This window comes from Sturnira hondurensis, unplaced genomic scaffold (assembly GCF_014824575.4).
Source record: "Sturnira hondurensis isolate 20B ecotype Veracruz unplaced genomic scaffold, ASM1482457v3 Scaffold0003693, whole genome shotgun sequence".
NCBI classification, from domain to species: Eukaryota; Metazoa; Chordata; class Mammalia; order Chiroptera; family Phyllostomidae; genus Sturnira; species Sturnira hondurensis.
This window is the reverse complement of record NW_028076324.1, coordinates 9,073,578-9,092,619: the sequence shown is the minus strand read 5'-3', so window position 1 is coordinate 9,092,619 and position 19,042 is coordinate 9,073,578. Positions and strand designations below refer to the sequence as shown.

Here is a 19,042-nt window from a genome sequence, read left to right as displayed (position 1 = left end):
TTCAATGCTTGCACTGGTCTGGGACCCCGAGCTGGGCTGGGTCTCAGAGACAAGCTGGGTTCCAGAGCTTGCCTGGGTTCTGATGCTGGATTGAGCTCCAGAAACAGGCTGGGTTCTGGAACTAAGGTGGGTTCCAGAGCTGGGCTGTATTCTTGAACTGGTCTGGGATTCAGAGTTGAGTTGAGTCTCAGAGCTGAACTGGACTCTAGAGGTGAGCTGAGTTGCGGAGTTGGTCTGCTTCACGGAATCTGGCTCAATACCAGAGTTGCCTTGGGTTGTGGCCTGGAGCTGGTATCTAGAACTTGGCAAGGTGTCCAAGATGAGTGGAGTCCGAGAAGCTGATTGAGCAGTGCAGGGCTGGGTCTTGGAGCTCAGTCTGCTCTTAGAGCTAGACAGCGCCATGGAGCTTAGGTCTGTTGCTGCACTGGTCTGGGTCCCAGGACTAGATTGGATTCCAGAGTTGAGCTGTATTCTGGAACCCAACTGAGTCTCAGCAACTGACTGTGTTTTGGAGTTGGATGACATTCCAGAGCCAGGCTGTCCTCCAGAACTGAGCTGAGTTCTAGAGCTGGGTTGGGTCCCTGGTCTGGAATAAGCTCTGGAAATCAGCCCATCCTTGAGGTCGGTCTGCATCCCTGAGCTGGACGGCATTCTAATGCTGGTCTGCGCACTGCAGTGAGAGTGGGGTCCGTTGTCAGGCTGAGCAGTGGAGCCAGGCCTTCTCTCAGAAATGGATGAGGTTCCAGGGCTTGCCTGAATTCTGGAGATGGGCCTAGTTGCACCACTAGGCCAGGATCTAGAGCTGGGCTCAGTGTCTGAGCTGGACTCATCACTGGAGCTGGCCTGGGCCCCAGAGTGGGGGTGAGTGCTTGAGTAAAACTGGGTTTTAGAGGAGGGCTGGGGTCTGGATCTGGATTGAGCTGCCGCGTGCACCCAAGTTCCTGAGCTGGTCTGGGTTTGTGAATGGGGTTGGGTTTGGGAGCTGTCTTTGGATCCTGAGCTGGAGAGGCTTCTGTAGCTGGGCTGCTTCTTGAGTCTCATCTGGATTTCAGAACTGACTGGGGTTCCTGAGCTAGGCTGGGTGTCTGGGTACCGCTGTATCACAGAGCTGTCTTGCAGCCCAGAGTCAGGTCGAATTTTATGGCAGGGCTTGGTCACAGAGCTAGACTGGCTTCCAAAACTAGCATCAGTCACAGAGCTGGGCTGGGTCTTAAAACTTGTCTGGGTTCCAGAACTTGACTTAATGCCAGAGCTAGGCTTGGCCTCAGAGTTGTCCTGGATTCTAGACAAGGGCTGGGTTCTGGAACTGGGTTGGGTCATTGAACTGAATTGTGTTCTAGAGATGAACTTAGTTTCAGAGCTGGCCTGGGGTCTAGAACAGAGCTTAGTCTCAGAATTGAGCTTGGTTCTAGAGCTGGGTTTGGCCTCAGAGCTGGGCTTGGCCTCAGAGCTGGGCTGTGTTTTAGGGCTGGGCTTGGCCTCAGAGCTGGGCTTGGCCTCAGAGCTGGACCGTGTTTTTGAACAGGGCTTGGCCTCAGAGCTGGGCTGTGTTTTAGGGCTGGGCTTGGCCTCAGAGCTGGGCTTGGCCTCAGAGCTGGACTGTGTTTTTGAACAGGGCTTGGCCTCAGAGCTGGGCTGTGTTTTAGAGCTGGGCTTGGCCTCAGAGCTGGGCTGTGTTTTAGAACAGGACTTGGTCTCTGAGCTGGGCCTGGTCTCGGAACTGGTATGGGTTCTAGAGTTGAACTTGGTCTCAGAGCTAGCCTGGGTTCTAGAGGAGGGCTGAGTTCTAGAGCAGGGCTTGGTCTCAGAACTAGGCTTGGTCTCAGAACTGGTATGGGTTCTAGAGGTGACCTCGGTCTCAGAGATGACCTGGGCTCTAGAGGGGCGCTGGGTCTCAGATCTGAGCTGGGCTCTGGAGCAGGGCTGGGCTTCGGAAATCTGTCGGCAGGGCTGGGGAGGGGGGCTGGGCTCTGGACTGGGGCTGCGCTCAGCCCCAGGGCAGACTAGCCACAGACCTCCTTGGCCTCGCCGATGGCGGCCCACACTTCCACCACAAACTCGTCCGGGAAGGCGAACTCGCCCAAGACGGAGTCTAAATGGCGTGCAAACTCCTGAACGCTCACTGTCTTCTTGGACGTCTCCACCATGGTGGACGCTGCCAAAGCAGGAGGGAAAGTGAGTAAAGGTGCTCTGGGACCCCAACTTCCCCTTGGGACCCCCACCTCCTCCCCGTGGGCTGGCCTCCCCCCGGGGTCGACCGGCTTACCCTGGCCCCTTACCCAGCTCTGGGTCCCGAATGCCCATGTAGCTCTCCAGCAGGTCATCCACCCTCCGAGAGGCCTCCTCCTCAAATTCACTGGGCTGGGGGCATCAGGGCACAAACAGAGGGGAACCTCAGATCCCTATTGTCCAGCCTCCTCCCAAAGTACCACCCCTTGGGTGAGAGCTGGCTGGGACCTCACGTATCAATGCTTCTTCGGACCACTATTGGCCTGCCTCACCACGGAGACCCATTTTTCAGGTGGAAAAACCGAGGCTGGGCAAGAGAGATCTTACCCAAGGTCACACTGACTGAGCAGTGGAGCTCTAGGTACAAGAGTCCCTGAAGACACCCCTCCCTTTCACTCACCACTTCCTCTACAGTGGCAGCCCCCCCAGAACGAAGCCGCAGGGTCTCCCGCCCGCTGGTCACTTTTGCTTCCACGGGGCATTTGCTGCTACGGCTCCTCTGGCTGATCATATCTGGAGGGGACAGAGTGGTGGAGGGACATGTGTTCTGGAAAGATCTATTCTTTGTAAACACTGGAAAACCTGAGCTGAGACTTTCTACATAGAACTTTCTCACCCTTTAAAGGCCTCCTTGTGTCAGTGGCCTTAAAACAGCACTTTAAAAGCTCCCAGCCATGTGACAAAATAGATCTACACACCCCTCATCCTTCCCCCATATTCCTGTACTTCCCCCACCTCCAGACAGACGGTAACAACACAGAAACCACCTACCCGTTCCTGACACGGTGCCGGAAGTTTCCTGTCATGCCACCAGAGGCATCTAGAATCTTCTATCCTGTTCCATCCCCCCACTCTCCACTGTCCCCAGCATCCAGAGAACCCATTTCCACAAGAGCTCCGCCCACCCCCACTCATGTCCCGGAGGCCACAGGTGGCCCTCACCGAAGGCTCTCTTGGGCTGCACCAGGCGCAGGGTGAAGGGCTGGGCCTTGGGCAGTTCACGGAGCATCTTGGCGACTTCGTAGTGGCGGCAGCCAACAATAGAGTGGTCGTTGATGGCCTCGATGCTGTCGCCCACACACACGGCTTCGATCCTGTTGATGATGCTGCCCTCCTTGATCCTCTGCAGGAACCCAGAGTCACTGGAGGGGCCACCTCCGCAGAACCCACTTAGACCAGTCACTCACCCCAGGTCATTGAGCACCCGGAAAGTTGCCCCCATCCCCCACCTCGAGCACCTTGATAAAGGCATATCCGGCCCCGTTGTCCGTGATGGTCAGCCCCAGCGCATCCTCAGTCTTAGTGACCTCCACCTCCTTGGTCTCGCCGCGCACATGTGCAAAGATAAAGTCCTCCAACCCTATCTGGCCGCCCAGGAGTTTCTGCATGTCCACTTTGTGGCTGTTTAGGGTGCAGAACAAGATCTGTCCCGAGGGGAGGGGGAGCCCAGAATTAATGAGAGCGCTTATTTCCCACTGTCTGCGCAGAATCCCCAGGGGTATGGGCTCATGGGGTATGGGCTCCCTCGGCTTATAGGGAAACCGAGGCACAAAGAGGCATGGAACTGGCCCAGTCACCTGGTGCCCAGGAATCCAGCCCGAAGGATCTTCAGAATACGGTGGGAGACAAGTAAACAGAACGCCAGAATGAGGAGCAGGGTGAGAAGGAGGCTGTGGGCCGGAAGAACCACCGTTTCCCCGACCCCAGCCTTTCAGTTTGAATCCTTTGGCGCCCTCACTCTCCTTCTCCCACCATCTTTTTCAGGCTGTTCTGCATCCGCTAGCGCCCCCTGGGAGTTGCAAGACGCACCGCTCTGCAGCCCAGCCTATTACTCAGGGCACCTCCGAGGTATCACCTGGAAAGCAGCTGCCAGGAACCCAAGCCCCACAGCCGCGCCCGGGAACCATGCATGCGCTTCCCTGAGGTCTGGTATCCACCTCAGCTGGATGCGAACCATCTGGGGACTCACCACGCTAAGATCTGCTCATCTTTGTGCAGCGTGGTCAAAGGGGGCGTCCCCAGGGTACGGGCACCACTGGATCTGAGAAGTGCTTCTCTGAGATACGGAGATAGGGCTCCCCATCAAGGAGTGGGGGGTCCGGGGTCCTCACCTCCGTGGGTGCTATCCCGAAGGCCTCGGCGATCTTGGCGTAGAGCTCGCGGACGTTGGTGAAGCCCTCGATCTTGCCCGTGGGGCTGCCGTGCGCCAGCTGCGTGCGGAAAACTAAGCGCGGGCGGGCGCGGGGCGCCGCGGGGGGCTCAGAGGGCGACGGAGGGGGCGCGGGCGGGCGCGTGGCCTCTGCCCCCGGGGTCTCGCGGGCCGCTGCGCTCTCCATGGCCAGAGGAGCTAGGCCACCCGGGCCACCTCCTCCGCTGCCGCCGGATCCGCTGCTTCCTGCGGCCTCCCCTCCCCCGGCCCAGGGCGTGACAGCCGAGCTGCCCGGGTAAGGGGATCCAGGAACCCGAGCCGCCTAGGAAGGCGACACCGCGGGGTGCGGAGGGGGGAGGACGGCCCCAGGTGTCCCGGCTCTGCCAGGGCCAGCTGCGCGCTCCCCAGGGACGCTGGGCAGTCTGCGGGGTCCTGAGCTGTAGCACGGGAAAAACGTGGATCACAAATAAGGACTGGGGCAGCTAAGCGCGCCCGAGCGCTCTCTCGCCTAGACGCTCTTATTTAATCCTTGCGACAGCCTTAACAGGTAGGAAGGAGTAAGGTTACCTGATATAACCTGAGCCACATCCTGTCTCTCCTCTGCCCGCAGCCCTCCAGGGCTCCCACCTCCCTCAGGGTAAAAGCCTTAGCTTTCCCAGCTGCCCACGTGGCCCTGTAAGACCTACCCCCATCCCACTCTGCCCTCATCCTCCCTCTCTCTCCCCCTCACTGGCTCTGCTTTCCAGCCAAAGGGGCCTCAGTCATTCCTCTAACATGCCAGACACACTCCTGCCCCAGGGCCTTTGCATGTGCTATGCCCTCTGCCTGGAACACCTTCTTCCAGTTCTCTAGGTGGTTCCTTCCCTCACTTCCTCTCAGCCCTTTGCCCAAATGTCACTCCCTCTGCCAATCTCTCTTCCCAGCTTTCTTTTTCTCTCTAGCATTGAGCAGCACTTGACAAATCAGGTATTTTTACTTATCCATCTTGGTTCCCGTCTCCCCAGCAGGAATCTCAGCTGCAGGAGGGCAGGGATCCTGGTCTCCTGTTCCCCTGCTGTGTTTGGGTGCTCAGCGCCTGGCACACAGTGAGGAGGCCCTCCGGCAATATTCGGTGAGGGAATAAATGGATCCCCCAACTTACAGATGAAGAAGGAGGCTTCTGCACCCAGAATGCTCTGTGAGAATTCACTGGGAATATAATACCAGGCACTGGGAAACCCAGCTCAGTAAACAGCGATGGAATGCCAGGCAGCGGTGTGTAAGAGGGGCCTCCACTTTGGAAGACTCAGAAGCCAGACATTGATGGAAAAAGCAGGTATAAGAAAATAGATGTGAAGTTTAAAGGCTGCAAAACACGCCACACACCACAACGTGGGCCAGCCTTCAACATGGAGTGCTCGTTGAGAGGAGCCAGGCACGAAGAGCCACAGTGTGTGGTTTATTTACATGAAATGTCCAGCACAGGGAAATCCTCAGTTACAGTAAGTGAATTTGTGGAGAAGGGGTTGGGGGTGATCGCTAAGAGGGACAGGGCTTCTTTTTGGAGTGATGGAATGTTCTGAAATTGGGTTGTGCCGATGATTGCACAACTTTGTAAATACACTAGAAACCACAGAAATGTGCACATTAAAAAATTGGGGGGGGGGAAACCAAAATGATCAAAATGGTCTTTTAGAAGACATATTCATGAGCTAAAAGTATGTAAAGACCTGCACAGGAGCCCTGGCTGGGTAGCTCATTTGGTTGGAGCATTGTCCTGTACACTGAGAGGTTGCAAGTCTGATACCCAGTCAGGGTGTGTACGGGAGGCAACCCATCAATATTTCTCTCTCAAACGCTGATCTCTCTCTCTACCCCCCCTTTCCTCTCTCTCTAAAATCAATAAACATATCCTTGGGTGAGGATTAAAAACAACAACAGCCCTGGCTGGTGAGGCTCAGTGGATTGAGCACCAGCCTGTGAACCAAAGGATCAAGGGATCAATTCCCAGTCAGGACACATGCCTGGGTTGCAGGCCAGGGCCTCAGTTGGGGGCCAGGGCCTCAGTTGGGGGCGTGTAAGAGGCAACCACACATTGATGTTTCTCCCCCTCTCTCCCTCCCTTTCTCTAAAAATAAATAAATAAAATCTTTAAAAAACCCCAACAGCTTTAAAGGAGACCTGCTAACCTCCAAAAACCTGGAGATACCAGGGAGGTGGCAGGACTAGGAAGCTCATTCCTTGGGGTGTGGTGACAATGTCCCATCGTATCAGTCTTCTGGGGTTGTCATAACAAAGTACCGCAAACTGGGTGGCTTAAAGCAACAGAGTTATTCTCTCACAGTTCTGGAGGCCAGAAGTCCAAGATCAGGTTGGCAGCAACACCACGCTGCAAGACCCTGGATGGGATCCTTTTTTGCCTCTCCTGGCTTGGGGTGGTGGCCCGCAATCCTTAGCATTCCTTGTCTCCTCTGTGACCATGTCCAAATTTCCATCTTCTTATAGAAACACCAGTCATGTTGGGGCTGCCCTACTCCAAGCTGACCTCATCTTAACTCCTGTCTGCAATGACTCCGTTTCCAAATAAGGTCACATTCTGAAGTTCTGGGGGTTAGGACTTCGACACTTTTTTTTAGGGGGGGGATGGGAGGGAGAAAGAGAGGGAGAGAAACATTGATATGAGAGAGAAATGTCGATCAGTTGCCTTGTGTATGGGTCCCCAGCTGGGGACTGACCCTGCAAACTAGGCAACCTGTGCCCTGACCAGGAATCGAACCGGTGAGCTTTCTCTTTGTGGGACAATGCCCAACCAATTAAGCCACACCAATCAGGACAACATATCTTTTGAGGGGATATAATTCAACCTGTAACATGGGTGCTGGTCAAATTTGTTTCTGAAAGTTTCAGCATATATATGTATTTTTTCCACTGGGGTAGCAGCTTGAAAGGCACCAGTGGCACACAGGGAGGACCTGAGGGACAGCTTTCTCTCAGACGGAAAGGCAGGCAGAGGCTGTACCTGAGGAGTTTCAGGATACTTTAAATATTCCATCAAATGCAGAAGTCTCTGTTTCCTCAATAAGTTAAGTGTAGAATTACCATATGAACCAGCAAGTCCACTCCTGGGGATGACCCAAGAAAACTGAAAATAAGAGCTCAGACAAGAACCTGTGCACGCATGCTCGTGGCAGCTCAGTTCACAGCAGCCAAGAGAGGAACACGGCCCAAACGTCCATCAGTGGAGAAACGCAGTGTGCTTAGCCACACACTGGACTATTACTCAGCCGTGAGGAGTGAAGCACTGCTACTTGCTACAATGCCGATGGAACTTGAAAACAAAAGGCTCAGTGAGAGAAACCAGATACAAAAAGGTACAGTGTGTGATTCCATTTATATGAAGTGTTCAGAAAAGGCAAATCCCGAGAGACAGGAAGTAGATTCTTGGTTGTCAGGGGCTGGGGGAGGACAGGCCTGAGACCCCCAGTAGGGGTATCTTGAGGGGTCCTGGCATCTTCTGGCCCAAGTCCCTATAAAACACACACACACAAGCTTGAAATTCAAATTCCACTTTATTTTTTAATTTAAAAAGCCCAGATTTAAGCAGTGGCACAGGGGCCACCTTCATGAGGGTCCCTTAGCTGGATGAGGGCAAGGGAGTCAGCACCAGCCCCCCCATTCTGGGTGTAGGAACTCGAGGGCTGTGGGTAGAGGGCCCTTGCCCAGGCATGAGCGTGCCCTGCCAGTGCCTGTTGATGTGGGCACTTGTGGTCGGCACCTTCGGGTCCTCCCTGGTGTAACAGGTGTGGGTTTGCTCTGCCCTGTGTCCTGGGGCAAATCCCGGAGAGCCGCTGTAGCCTGTGGCACTCTCCCTCCCCCAGTGGGAGAACTGCTGTGGGTCCCCTTGTCCCAGGTTGTGCTGCCCATGTATGGTGTCCCCACATCCCTGTAGTATGACATGCCCTGGGAGGCTGTGTGTGTCATGGCAGGTGACTCTTCTGGATTTGGAGTACTGGGGAGGTTGAAAGCTAGAGGGGTGGTATAGAATAATTTTAGGGGCCTGGAGCTCCCAAGGTGCAGAACTGAGCCTGGCCCCAAAGGGTGGACCCCTACCCCTGCTCCCTGGAGGAGGGGTGGGGGAGGGGCACCACCAGAGCTTGGTCTTCTCCCGATCTGCTGCTGAAGCGACCAACACTCTCATAGATGCTCGCTGCAACAGAAGTGGGGGCAGTTATGATGGCGGACTCCATCATCTCAGTCCCGCTACGATCCTGGGGGGCTCTAGAGGCCACCCCAGCTCCTCCACACGGGTGTCAGGATGGGGGGCCTGAAGTTAACCCCATCTATATTGGGCAGCCAGAAGTCACCCAGAATTAACTGCCAAGCCTTGGAGAAGTTCTAGCCCCCCAGAATGAATCTAACTGGCCAAGGCGGGCTGGAAGAGCTCACCCAGCAGCGTTAATACAGCACCCAGCATGCTCGGCACCCACCTCCCAGTGGCCCCACCACTTGGCTAATGCCCGATGCATCAGATAAGTCCCACCTGGTAACTCCCGAATGCACCAAACCCTCAGAGAAAGATTAAGCTGCTGGATCCCACCCTGGCAGTGCCTACAGACTCAGGGAAACCCACTGGAGGGTGAAATGCAGACATTTCCATAGAGGTAGACCAAAGCAGGCCTAGCCTGAGGCAGTTGCCCATACAGGGCTGCCCCACCTGGGCTGAGCAGGTGGGCGAGGGGTGGGGCACCCAGGCACACACCTGGCGACTTGGGCCAGGATCTCCTTGATGCGAATGATGAGTTTCTCATGCTGGGCAGGATCGCGTTCAATGGCTCCATGCAGCCGGGCCATGTAGAAGTCCAGAGTGCTGAGTGTGGGCGTCTCCCCTGTGCCTGGGAATGGCAGGGGGCCAGTCAGTCTAGCCCATTGTGGAGTCGGCTCGGTGACTGGGGTTCCACGGGAGCAAAGGTCAGAGGATCAGGGTCTGTAAAGGAAGGGTCCTGGGGAAGGGGCCCTTGGCGCATGTCAGGAGTCGGGTGAGGGGTCAGGGCATCTGGACTTGAGTAAAGGTCAGCTGAGGGAGAAGGTGGGGAGGTGGAGTCAGAAGATGTTAGTAGGTCAGGAGGAGGTCGCGGTGGGGGGCATGGGGTCTAGTGAGGGAGAGGAAATTAAAGCTGGTGCAAGACAATCACTAAAGGCAGGGATGGATGGGGTTGCTGGGGTCAGTGAGGGTGGGGGGGGTTGCTGCTGACAAGAGGTGGAGCAGGACTGGGGGGTTGGAAGAGCTTAGGGTAACTGGGGAAGAGGTCAACGAGGGCAGGGAGGGGGGCAGAGGCAGGTGTACACAATGCTGGGGCAGGGAAGTGGTCAAACGGAGCCAGGCTCAACTTGTGAAAAGAAGCAGGGTCAGTGGGGTAGAGGCTCACGGAGGATGGGTTCGCTGTGTCCCGGGTCAAGGCAGGGAGGTGGGGCCACCAGGGGCAAGACTCCCCGTGACCCGGGGGTGGGGCTCGAGGTAGTAGATGGCTGGGTTAGCGCGACCAGACTGTGCGGGCGGGTCGGGGCTTCCGCACCCGGGACAGGCAGCGAGGCGAAGCTAGCGGTGAGCGCCTGGCGCACCGCCTGGAGCTGCTGCTGCAGCGCCAGCGTCCGCCGCTCCTCCAGTGCCAGCTCCTGCTCCAGGCGCTCACGCGCGCTGCTCATGTTCTGTGTGTGCCTCTGCAGCACTGCGTTCTGCTCCTCGAAGGCCACGTTCATCTTCCGCAGGCGTCGCAGCTCCGCCTCCCGTGCTGCATGCAGTGTGGAGACAGGTCAGAGCCTAGGGCTCCCTCCCCCTACTCTCTGCCGGGGGACAATGCCGGAGCCAGCCAGTGCTCCGCTACCAGCCCCCCCCCCCGCCCCCGCTTTAGCTCCCAGGGCTGAGGGGCAGGAAAGGAATATGGCTCGGTTTTTAGGGGTAAACACAGCCCACTCACTGCCTCCTGCCTTGAAGCCCTCTTTTGGCCCACCTTCTCTCCCAACACTTGTTTCCCCAGGAACCCCTAGTGGGTGCTCACCTTTGTTTTGGTCCAAGAACTCTTCAGTGAAAATGGGGACATCGAAGGTGGAGAAACCATCGCAGTCCCCACCCTGGGACAAGACAGGTGGCAATGTTTAGGGAGCATGCAAACACCCTCTGGGCCATCCCCCAAGCTTGGAAGACCCCACTGAACCACTCAGATCACAGTCCATTTAACAACATTCCCACAGTGTGGCTGCCCCTGCTCTGCTCACACAGGATGGAGGAGGGCTACTCACTTCCTGTGAGCACTGGAGCTGGCTCACCCAGGGGCTTCACCCAGGGACCTCAAGACTTCCAGACCTTTCTCACCTAGGTGCTCTCCTTAGAGGAGGGGCACTTACCTTGTGTCCATTCAAGAGGGTATTCATGAGCCCGGAGCCCGAGTCCTCTGGTGGGGGAGGGAGGAGGGCAGGGTCAGCCTCCCAGGTTTCCTCTGACTCTGCTCTGCTTTGAATGTGTTGTTCCCCCTGCCCGAACACCCTTCTTCCCCTCCCCCCATGGGAGCCCCATGGAGGGGGTGGGTCAGTCTCCAGGGTCACCCTTCTCAGAGCATGCACTTAGCTGCCTGTGGGCTGGGACCCTTCTCACCTTTCTTGATCTTCTTTTCCTGGATCTTCTCAGTGCACATCTTGTAAGCTTCTGACTGCTGGTACGCCCGCAGCTCCTTCATGTACTGCTGCTTCTCCCGTTCGGCCTCGTCCAGGTACCGCTGGCAGGGCAGCACGAGAAGGCTTGGCCCAGCCCTAGGGCAGGGGAGGTCCCCAAGGCCAAGGCCCCCATCTCCATCACTCATTTCACTGCTGCACATTCCGAGTTACGTGCTTACCCTCCAGACAAAAGCTGGTCCTTCAGCCTACTGCACAGGGTACCTCCTGGCTCCCCACTCCACCCTCAGCCTTTATAAATTACCCCATGGTGTCTGAGTGACTGCAGGCTCTCACACCTATGCTTGCCCTTCTTCACCTATTTTGCCCGTTGAAATCCTACTTATGAGGGTGCAAACACTTGGTGTTTTTTCACCAGGATTTGAAAATCGGGTTTCACATAAATAAAAACCAGCCTCCACCCCTGCTTCTTTAGATGTTGGGTGACCACACTGATTAAGTTTTATGTCTAGTCTCCCTACTGCTATCCTCCCCACAGTTCTCCAGGAGGAAAGACAGCCTTTCCACACAGGTCCTTTTGGGGATGTGGCTGCAGGGGTATCTGAGTGGCTGATGGGAGGTCAGTGGTCTCAGGCCAGCCCCATCCGCCACCCCCTGCCATCCACCTGCTTCTCTGTGGGTTGCAATTTGCTCCACTCTGCACCCAGCATCTTGGTGATCTCAGGAAAGGGTAGGTCCGGATGGCGCGTGCGAATCTGCTCACGCCGCTCATTCAGGAAGCGCACATAGCCAGTGACAGGTGCTTTGGGACCATTTGGAAGGATCTTCTTCCGCTTCTTGCCTTTGGGCCAGCCACGTTTCTTCACTGGCTGCGGAACCAGAACAACTCCATTGGGAGAGGCCTGGAGGGCTGGGGCGGGGCCAGAGGGGCGGGGTCTTGGAAGACGTGGGCGGGGCTATCTAGGAGGTAGAACCCGGAAGATCTGGAGTTGTGGCCAGGTTAGGAGTTAGGATTATAAGGAGTGTTAGAGGAACCATGGACCCAAGTGAGGAGTATCAGAAGTACTGGGAATAGATGTTCAGGGCTGGGCAGCGTTTTGGGTGTGGCCTCTGTAATTATGAGCGTGGCATCCTTGCCACGGAGGAAGGGCCCACAGGATCACCAAAAGGTGCTTTCACCTGAGAAGTGGAATAGTGGGAGGAGCTGGCATTCGGTGGTGGGTGGGGCCTGAGTTTAGAGTAGCTGTGGACCTTATGGGGCGTGGCATCTAGTACGGGGCGGGGTCTCACCTTCAGGAGGGAAATCTGGTCTGTGGGCGGAGTCATAGCGAATTCAAACCTAGTCTGAAGTGAGGGTTGGAGCCTGGGAATGAGACCCAGAGCCTCCCCCATCACAATGCAGGGATTCTCACCTCCTCCTCGTGGGACCCCTTCTCGCCGGCTCGCGGGCCTTCCCCGCGCTCTTGTTTGACAGCCACCACGAAGCCTCCATGCTGTCCAGGAGCCTTGCCACCCGCCGGCCTGGAGTCACGGGACGCCAAAGTCACCCTCACCCCTAACCCCGACGGCGGAGCTGGCAGAGAGGGGGCCTGAGTCCTGGGAGCAGGGGCCTCTCGGGGTCAAGGTCCGGGGGTCGGATAAGGAGCACTAAAGGAGCCAGTAGGGACTCCTGGGAGAGACTGAAGACACAGGACGCCCAGGTCACCCACATCCCTGCCGGCAGATACGGCAGAAGCGAGGAGGCTCGACCCCTGATGGGGGCAGCCAGTAGGGACTCCTGCGAGGGACTGGAGCCCGGGGGAGGAAGAGAAGCCAGACGGGGCCCTAGGGGAGGGCCTGCCCTGGTGGCAGGGAGTGAAGACGGGAGCCAGATTCGAGGAGTTCCGAGTGGGTGGGCGGGGGCTGAGCTGCAATCCCGAGTGGACTATGGGAGGGGAAGTCGCACTCACGCGACGGCCGCGCCGGGCTGCCTAGGACCGTGGGACATGGCCGCTCCCGGCCGCACCTGGAACGCAGACATGTGACCGAGTAAGGGGCGCCCGAGCCGCCTACGGCGGGGCCCGGCTGGGGAGACCAGGAATGCGGGGCCCGAAGCGGCTGGGGGGGGCCGGATCCCAGGGCTGGGAGGGCCTCCAGAGAGGGCGCCCCAGGGATCCTTTGTTGGGCGACCGGCCCCCAGGAAGCCCTGGTCCTCCCCCGCTGGCTTGGAAGCAGCCCCGTCCCAGCACCGAGACCCCCGCGCCCCCGGCCCCTCACAGGGCCCCGAGTTCCGCGGCTGTTTTCACCTCCAAAGAAACTTTCCCGGACCTCTCGGCTGCTGCGACTCTCCAACCAACCGCCCGGAGCCCGCCCCTGCCATCCGCCCCGCCCCACTCCGCCCCCGGCAAGCTAATGATGGTCTCCATCAGCGGTCGGATTGGGGTGCATCCTTTCCCTGGGGTGTGACCATGCAGATGAAGGTCGGCGCGCCGGTCTGCGATTGGCTGAGGCGTCTCCTTAGCCGCGTGGGAGGTGGACGGGGAAGGCTGCAGGCGGTGCGTCAAGTTCGGCTGCACTCGGCCGCTCTCGGGACTAATCAGGGAGCTTTGAGGCCTCGCCGGGCGGAGCCTCTTAAAGGGCCAGTAGGAACGACGCGGACTCCGCCGAGGAAGAGGTTCCTGGCTCCTGTCTGACAGACTTTGGCCCCGCCCCAGTTGCCACAGGAACGGGCGCAGGTCGCTAAGGAATAGGTTAAAGACCTTAGGGGCAGCCCGGAGCCTCAGGGCAAGGTGGAACAGGTTCTTAGCACTCTGCAAACCTGGCAGAGAAGTTTCCCTTTTCTTGACCGGATTTAGGCGCCCTGGACGCCCCTCTGTGCCTGGTCCTACTGTGAGCCTGGGCTGGAGCTGCTCTCCCCGCTGTACAGTGCAGACGTTGACGATGTCCAGGACCAGGAGTCTGGGATTCTGTGAAGTTGAGACCAGGAGCCTGGTCAGGCTGGGGCTGGGATTAGGAGCTGGGCCGGAAGCATTTGGGGAAAGGTGGTGGGACAAGAAGGCTGCTAGGATCTCGTGAAGCTAGAGGGGCAGGAGGCTCTGCCCTTGAATCTTGGGGAGCCCCAGGCAGTAGCCTGGTCTTCTCATGGTCTGGGCTAGGGCTGCTGTTGCTCCCAGAATGCCAGTAGCAATCACTGGGTGCTCACAACAGGCCCATTAGATCCTTAACATTCTGCCAGACATCATCTTCTGCCTTCAACTCTCTCCACTCTCCCCGTCCTTACTCCACACATGGCTTCCTCCACGTTCCTCCAATACATCCATCCATTTCATTCATTCCCATCTCTAGGTCTTTGCACTCGCTGATCTCTCCACCTGCCATGGCTATCTGCCTGGCTCACTGCTCGACCTCCTTCAGGTCTTCGTTCAAATGTCACCTTCTGAGTGAGGCTTTCCCAGGCTTGAACCCCACCCCATACACTCTGTCTTATTTTCCTCCATATATCCATTTCCTCCTTATGACTTGCCTGTTTGTTGATTGCTGTATTCCCAGCACATAGAACAGTGCCCACAGGAGCTGCTTGATACATTTTCATTAACTAAATGAATGAATGAATCCTGTACATTTCCAAACAAGCAGGTACAGCTGGCGTGTAAAACAGTCTGGCAGCTCCTCAAAAGGTTAAATAAATGTGGAGTTACCATTCAATCCAGCAATTCCACTTCTAGGTATCTGCCCAAGAGAAGACAAAAACCTATGCAACAGTGTTCACAGCAGCAGAATTCACAATACCCCAAAAGTAGAAACAACTCAAGTGCCCATCAATTGATTACTAGACAGCCAAAATAACGTCCAATAGAATATGATACGAACAACAGAATATTATTGGCCACAAAAAAGGAATAAATTGCTGAATCATGCTATAAAAGTGGTGAATTTTGAAACATGATGCTCAGTAAAAGATGCCAGTCACAAAAGGCCACATAGTGTAAGATTCCATTTGTATGAAATGTCCAGAACAGGCAAATCCAGAGAGACAGGAAGTGGATTCATGGCTGCCTGGAGATAAAGAATTAGTTAGGAGGTATGCAACAGTGTTCACAGCAGCAGAATTTGGTAATTTGTTCCTGGGTTTTGGCACCATATAAGAAGGAGGGGGGAGGCGGGGGAAGAAGGAGGAAGAGGAGAGGAGAGGAGAAGGAGAATTAATGGACGGGGGGATAGGAGGGACTGCTGATAGGATGAGGTGTCTTTTTGGGAAATCAAAATGTTCTAGTAACTCTGGAAATGAACTAAAAACCATGCAACTATACATTTAAATAGTACATTTTATGATATGATTTACATCTGACTAAGAGGATAACTGTGCCCCAGAATCTTGACACACCCAAATTCCTGCTCTGCTGCCTCACCAGCCTTGTGGTCTCCCGGGCCCCCTTTCCGCTCTCTGCCCCACCAGAAGCAATCCAGGTGAGAGTGACAGCAAACACAAATATTCAGAATTCTAATCACATTCTTAAGTGCGTCCCAACTTTTAATGACGTCGAGCAATTGAATGACATCTTTTGTTGCTTTTCACATTATAATATTTCTTTTGTTGTTATTGTTCTAACTGAGGTTTTCATTCAATTTTTAAATATGTGTCAGGTGAAAATTCCCAGAAGATTAAGCATACATATTTCACTTTGTTCACTTATCACAAACCCCCTTCTTCTTCCTTTGTACTCATTGGCTAGAGAGATACATGTGACATAAAAAAAGCGGCAGGCCAGGCCATACATTCTTATCTCCGAACGTTATTGCTAAAATATGAAGATGACAAAACACTGCACACAGAAATATAGTCACCAGTTAGAAGTGGCTTTTATCGTTCCAGATTCAGCAGATTTCACACAAATATGTTGTCTATCCTGAATATTAAAATTTTGAAAGTATAAATCAGCATATTAAAAAAAAATCTAGGTAAGATTTCCAAGCTGAAAACAGGAGAAGATCCGCCCCCTGAGCCTGGCCTCTTTCCTTCCATGGACAAGTTCAGTGTTGCCATAGAAACTGTTTTTTCCCTCCCAAGGTCCAGGCAAGGAATTCAGGACTCTTCCTGCACGTCAAAGAGAAATGAAGGGTTTTATTGTTTGTTTTTTAAGATTTTATTTATTTATCTTAGAGGGAAAGGGAAGGAGAGAGAGAGAGAAATATCAATGTATGGTTGCCTCTCATGGGTCCCCTGCTGGGGACCGGGAACTGGCCTGCAACCCAAGCATGTGCCCTGACTGGGAATCGAACCACAATCATGTGATTCACAGGCCCAGGCTCAATCCACTGAGCTACACCAGCCAGGGTTTGTTGTTGTTTTAATTTAAATTATTTTATTGTTGTTCAATTACAGTTGTCTGTATTTTCTCCCCACCCCTCCCCCCACCCTTTCCAAACCCACCTCCCTCCCTTGCTTCCACCCTCCCCCTTGGTTTTGTCCACGTGTCCTTTATAGTAGTTCCTGAAAACCCTTCTCCCTGCTGTCCCCTCCCCCTCCCCTCTGGCTATTGTTAGATTTTTCTTAATTTTAATGATTATGGTTATATTTTGTTTGCTTTTTTCTTTTGTTTATTATGTTCCAGTTAAAGATGAGATCATATGGTATTTGTCCCTCACTGCCTGGCTTACTTCACTTAGCGTAATGCTCTCCAGTTCCATCCATGCTATCGCAAAGGGTAGGAGCTCAGAAATGAAGGGTTTTAAGGTCGATTTCGAAAGCAGTTTGTAGCTCCCTGGCATCAAGAAAAATATCTTGCACCTGTCAGAGTGGCCATCATCAAGAAATCAACGAACAAGTTTTGGCGAGGATGTGGAGAAAAGGGAACCCTGGTGCACTGTTGGCAGGAATGAAGACTCCTGCAGCCACACTCTTTGGAAAGGAGTAGGGATTACCTCAAAAAATTAAAAATCAAACTGCCTTATGACCCAGCAGTCCCACTTCTGGGTATATATATATATATGAAGAAACCAAAAACACTGATATGAAAGAATATATTGAGTTGGCCAAAAAGTCCATATGTTTTTTTCCCTAAAATAAAAGCACATTTTTCATTTTCACCAGTAACTTTATTGATTTGGATATTTTGAGTATGTTGGCTATCTCCTGCTCTTGGCTTCTAGTGGGTAGAAGCCAGGGGTGCTGCTAAACATCTTCTAACGCATAAGGCAGCCCCACAGCAAAGAATTATTTGGCCAAAATGTCAATAGCATCAAGAACCTTCCCAAACCACTTCTGACACCTTCTTTTGACACAGTCAGTCGAAGAGCCTTCTCCACACACTGCACAAATCTCTGTGTGTGTGTGTGTGTGTTTCAGCTGTGTTTTTAGCTTACTTGAAATAATAAAGCATAATTTGCTGAAAATGTGTATCTTCTTCAATCTTCAGTAGTACAATGGCTACACAAAAGTTCATCAATTTTACAAAATTTTTTTAAAGATTTTTAAAATTTTATTTTTAGAGAGAGAGGGAGGGAGGAAGAAAGAGAGGGAGAGAAACATTGATGTGTGATCTGTTGCCTCTAACTGGGGACCTGGCCCACAACCCAGGCATGTGCCCTGACTGGGAATGGAACCGGTGACCTTTTGGTTTGCAAGCTGGCACTCGGGCCACTGAGCCACACCAGCCAGGGCTTGCTAAGTTTTTTAAATGAATGCTGATATGACAGCTGTCACAATCTAACAACATTGTTTTGAATGAAGTTAAAGACAACTAAGCACCACTAGAGTCATCTCGGGGAGAAAACTAAGTGAACTTTTGGCCAACCCAATGTATGCGCCCCGATGTTCACTGAAGAGTCATTTCCAATCCACAAGCTGTGAAAGCCGCCCAAGTGCCCAACAACAGACGAGTGGATAAAAAAGCTGTAAAGAATGTATACAATTGAATATTACTCAGCCATAGAAAAGAAAGAAATCTCATGCTAAGTGAAACAAGTCAGTCAGAGAAAGGCAAATACCATACAATTTCACTAGTATGTGGAATCTAAGGAACAATATAAATGAACAAACAAAACAGAAACAGACTCCTAAATGCAGAGAACGGACTCATGGTTGCCAGAGGGGAGGGAGGTGGGGGACTGGGTGGAAAAGGTGAAGTTACTGACAAGTACAGATTGGTAGTTATAGAACAGTCACGGGGATATAAAGTACAGCACAGGAAATACAGTCAATGATACTGTAATAACTACGTGTGGTCCCAGCTGGGTACTGGACATATCAGGGGAACACTTTGTAAGATATATATTGTCTAACCACTGTGCTATACACCTGAAACTAGTACACACTAATATTAAATGTAAACTGTAGTCTTAAAAAAAGCACCTCTTGCCTTGGCTGGTGTGGCTTAGTGGGTTGAGCACCGGCCTGTGAACCAAGGGGTTACTGGTTCGATTGCCTGGGTTGTGGGCCAGGTCCCCAGTAGTAGGTGCATGAGAGGCAACAACACACTGATGTTTCTCTCCCTTTCCCCTCTCTCTAAAAATAAGTAAATAAAATCTTTAAAAAAACTACTTTAAAAAAGCACCTCTCCTTTTCATTATGTTTAATAATATCTTAACAACATAAATGCATCAGATAAAGATAAATACAGGGTGGAACAAAAGTAAGTTTACAGCTGTTCATATGCAAAAATAGTACAATAGTTAATACATAGTAATATGAAAATAAATACTGTTTTTCAAGTACTCACAACTGTAAACCTACCTTTGCCCCACCCTGTGTTTTTTCTGGGGAAAGAAAGTGCCTTGCTATATTTTCTAGAGAAACAGGTGTATTCAGTCCCGTTCATACCATTCATACACACCACAATCCCCAACAAGCAGAGTTTATTGTGTTTGACTTTACATTGTTCACACATTCATCTGAAAGCATATCCTTTTTCCCCCAAATTATAAATTGGTTTTCCTGGCATTGTAAAGTTCTCTCAATTCGTACCTCTCAGTATAACCAGTAACCATAGGCACATGACTGTTATGGGTCTGAGGCACATAATTTTGTGTTAGTCTCTATGC

General features: G+C 53.3%; 2 protein-coding genes across 2 annotated transcripts; both read right to left on the bottom strand.

Annotated features, from left to right (window-relative positions):
- Positions 1–1,411: 1,411 nt before the first annotated feature.
- GIPC3 (GIPC PDZ domain containing family member 3) lies at positions 1,412–4,580 on the bottom strand. Its single transcript, XM_037042520.1, has 6 exons — positions 4,341–4,580; positions 3,468–3,653; positions 3,172–3,352; positions 2,630–2,742; positions 2,280–2,361; positions 1,412–2,155 (listed from the first exon to the last, which is right to left on the bottom strand). Exons 1-6 carry the CDS (start codon positions 4,563–4,565, stop codon positions 2,004–2,006), a joined length of 939 nt encoding a protein of 312 aa, XP_036898415.1. The 5' UTR covers positions 4,566–4,580; the 3' UTR covers positions 1,412–2,003.
- Positions 4,581–8,188: 3,608 nt separating this feature from the next.
- On the bottom strand, positions 8,189–13,382 carry HMG20B (high mobility group 20B). The gene is made up of 10 exons (XM_037042517.1): positions 13,309–13,382; positions 12,973–13,028; positions 12,436–12,544; positions 11,689–11,892; positions 11,007–11,127; positions 10,760–10,806; positions 10,414–10,486; positions 9,931–10,146; positions 9,117–9,249; positions 8,189–8,564 (listed from the first exon to the last, which is right to left on the bottom strand). Exons 2-10 carry the CDS (start codon positions 13,008–13,010, stop codon positions 8,552–8,554), a joined length of 954 nt encoding a protein of 317 aa, XP_036898412.1. The 5' UTR covers positions 13,011–13,028; positions 13,309–13,382; the 3' UTR covers positions 8,189–8,551.
- Positions 13,383–19,042: the final 5,660 nt, after the last annotated feature.

Excerpts from the sequence above, each read along its gene's own strand:
- GIPC3 (XM_037042520.1), bottom strand. The coding sequence starts at position 4,565 with ATGGAGAGCGCAGCGGCCCGCGAGACCCCGGGGGCAGAGGCCACGCGC. Across the intron at positions 3,654-4,340 it reads TCGGGATAGCACCCACGGAG|ATCTTGTTCTGCACCCTAAA; the intron begins GTGAGGACCCCG and ends CCCTCGGGACAG. Across the intron at positions 3,353-3,467 it reads CCGGATATGCCTTTATCAAG|AGGATCAAGGAGGGCAGCAT; the intron begins GTGCTCGAGGTG and ends GGGTTCCTGCAG.
- HMG20B (XM_037042517.1), bottom strand. The coding sequence starts at position 13,010 with ATGTCCCACGGTCCTAGGCAGCCCGGCGCGGCCGTCGC. Across the intron at positions 12,545-12,972 it reads CAGCCCGGCGCGGCCGTCGC|GCCGGCGGGTGGCAAGGCTC; the intron begins GTGAGTGCGACT and ends CCGTGACTCCAG. Across the intron at positions 10,807-11,006 it reads GGAAAAGAAGATCAAGAAAG|AGGACTCGGGCTCCGGGCTC; the intron begins GTGAGAAGGGTC and ends CTCCCCCACCAG.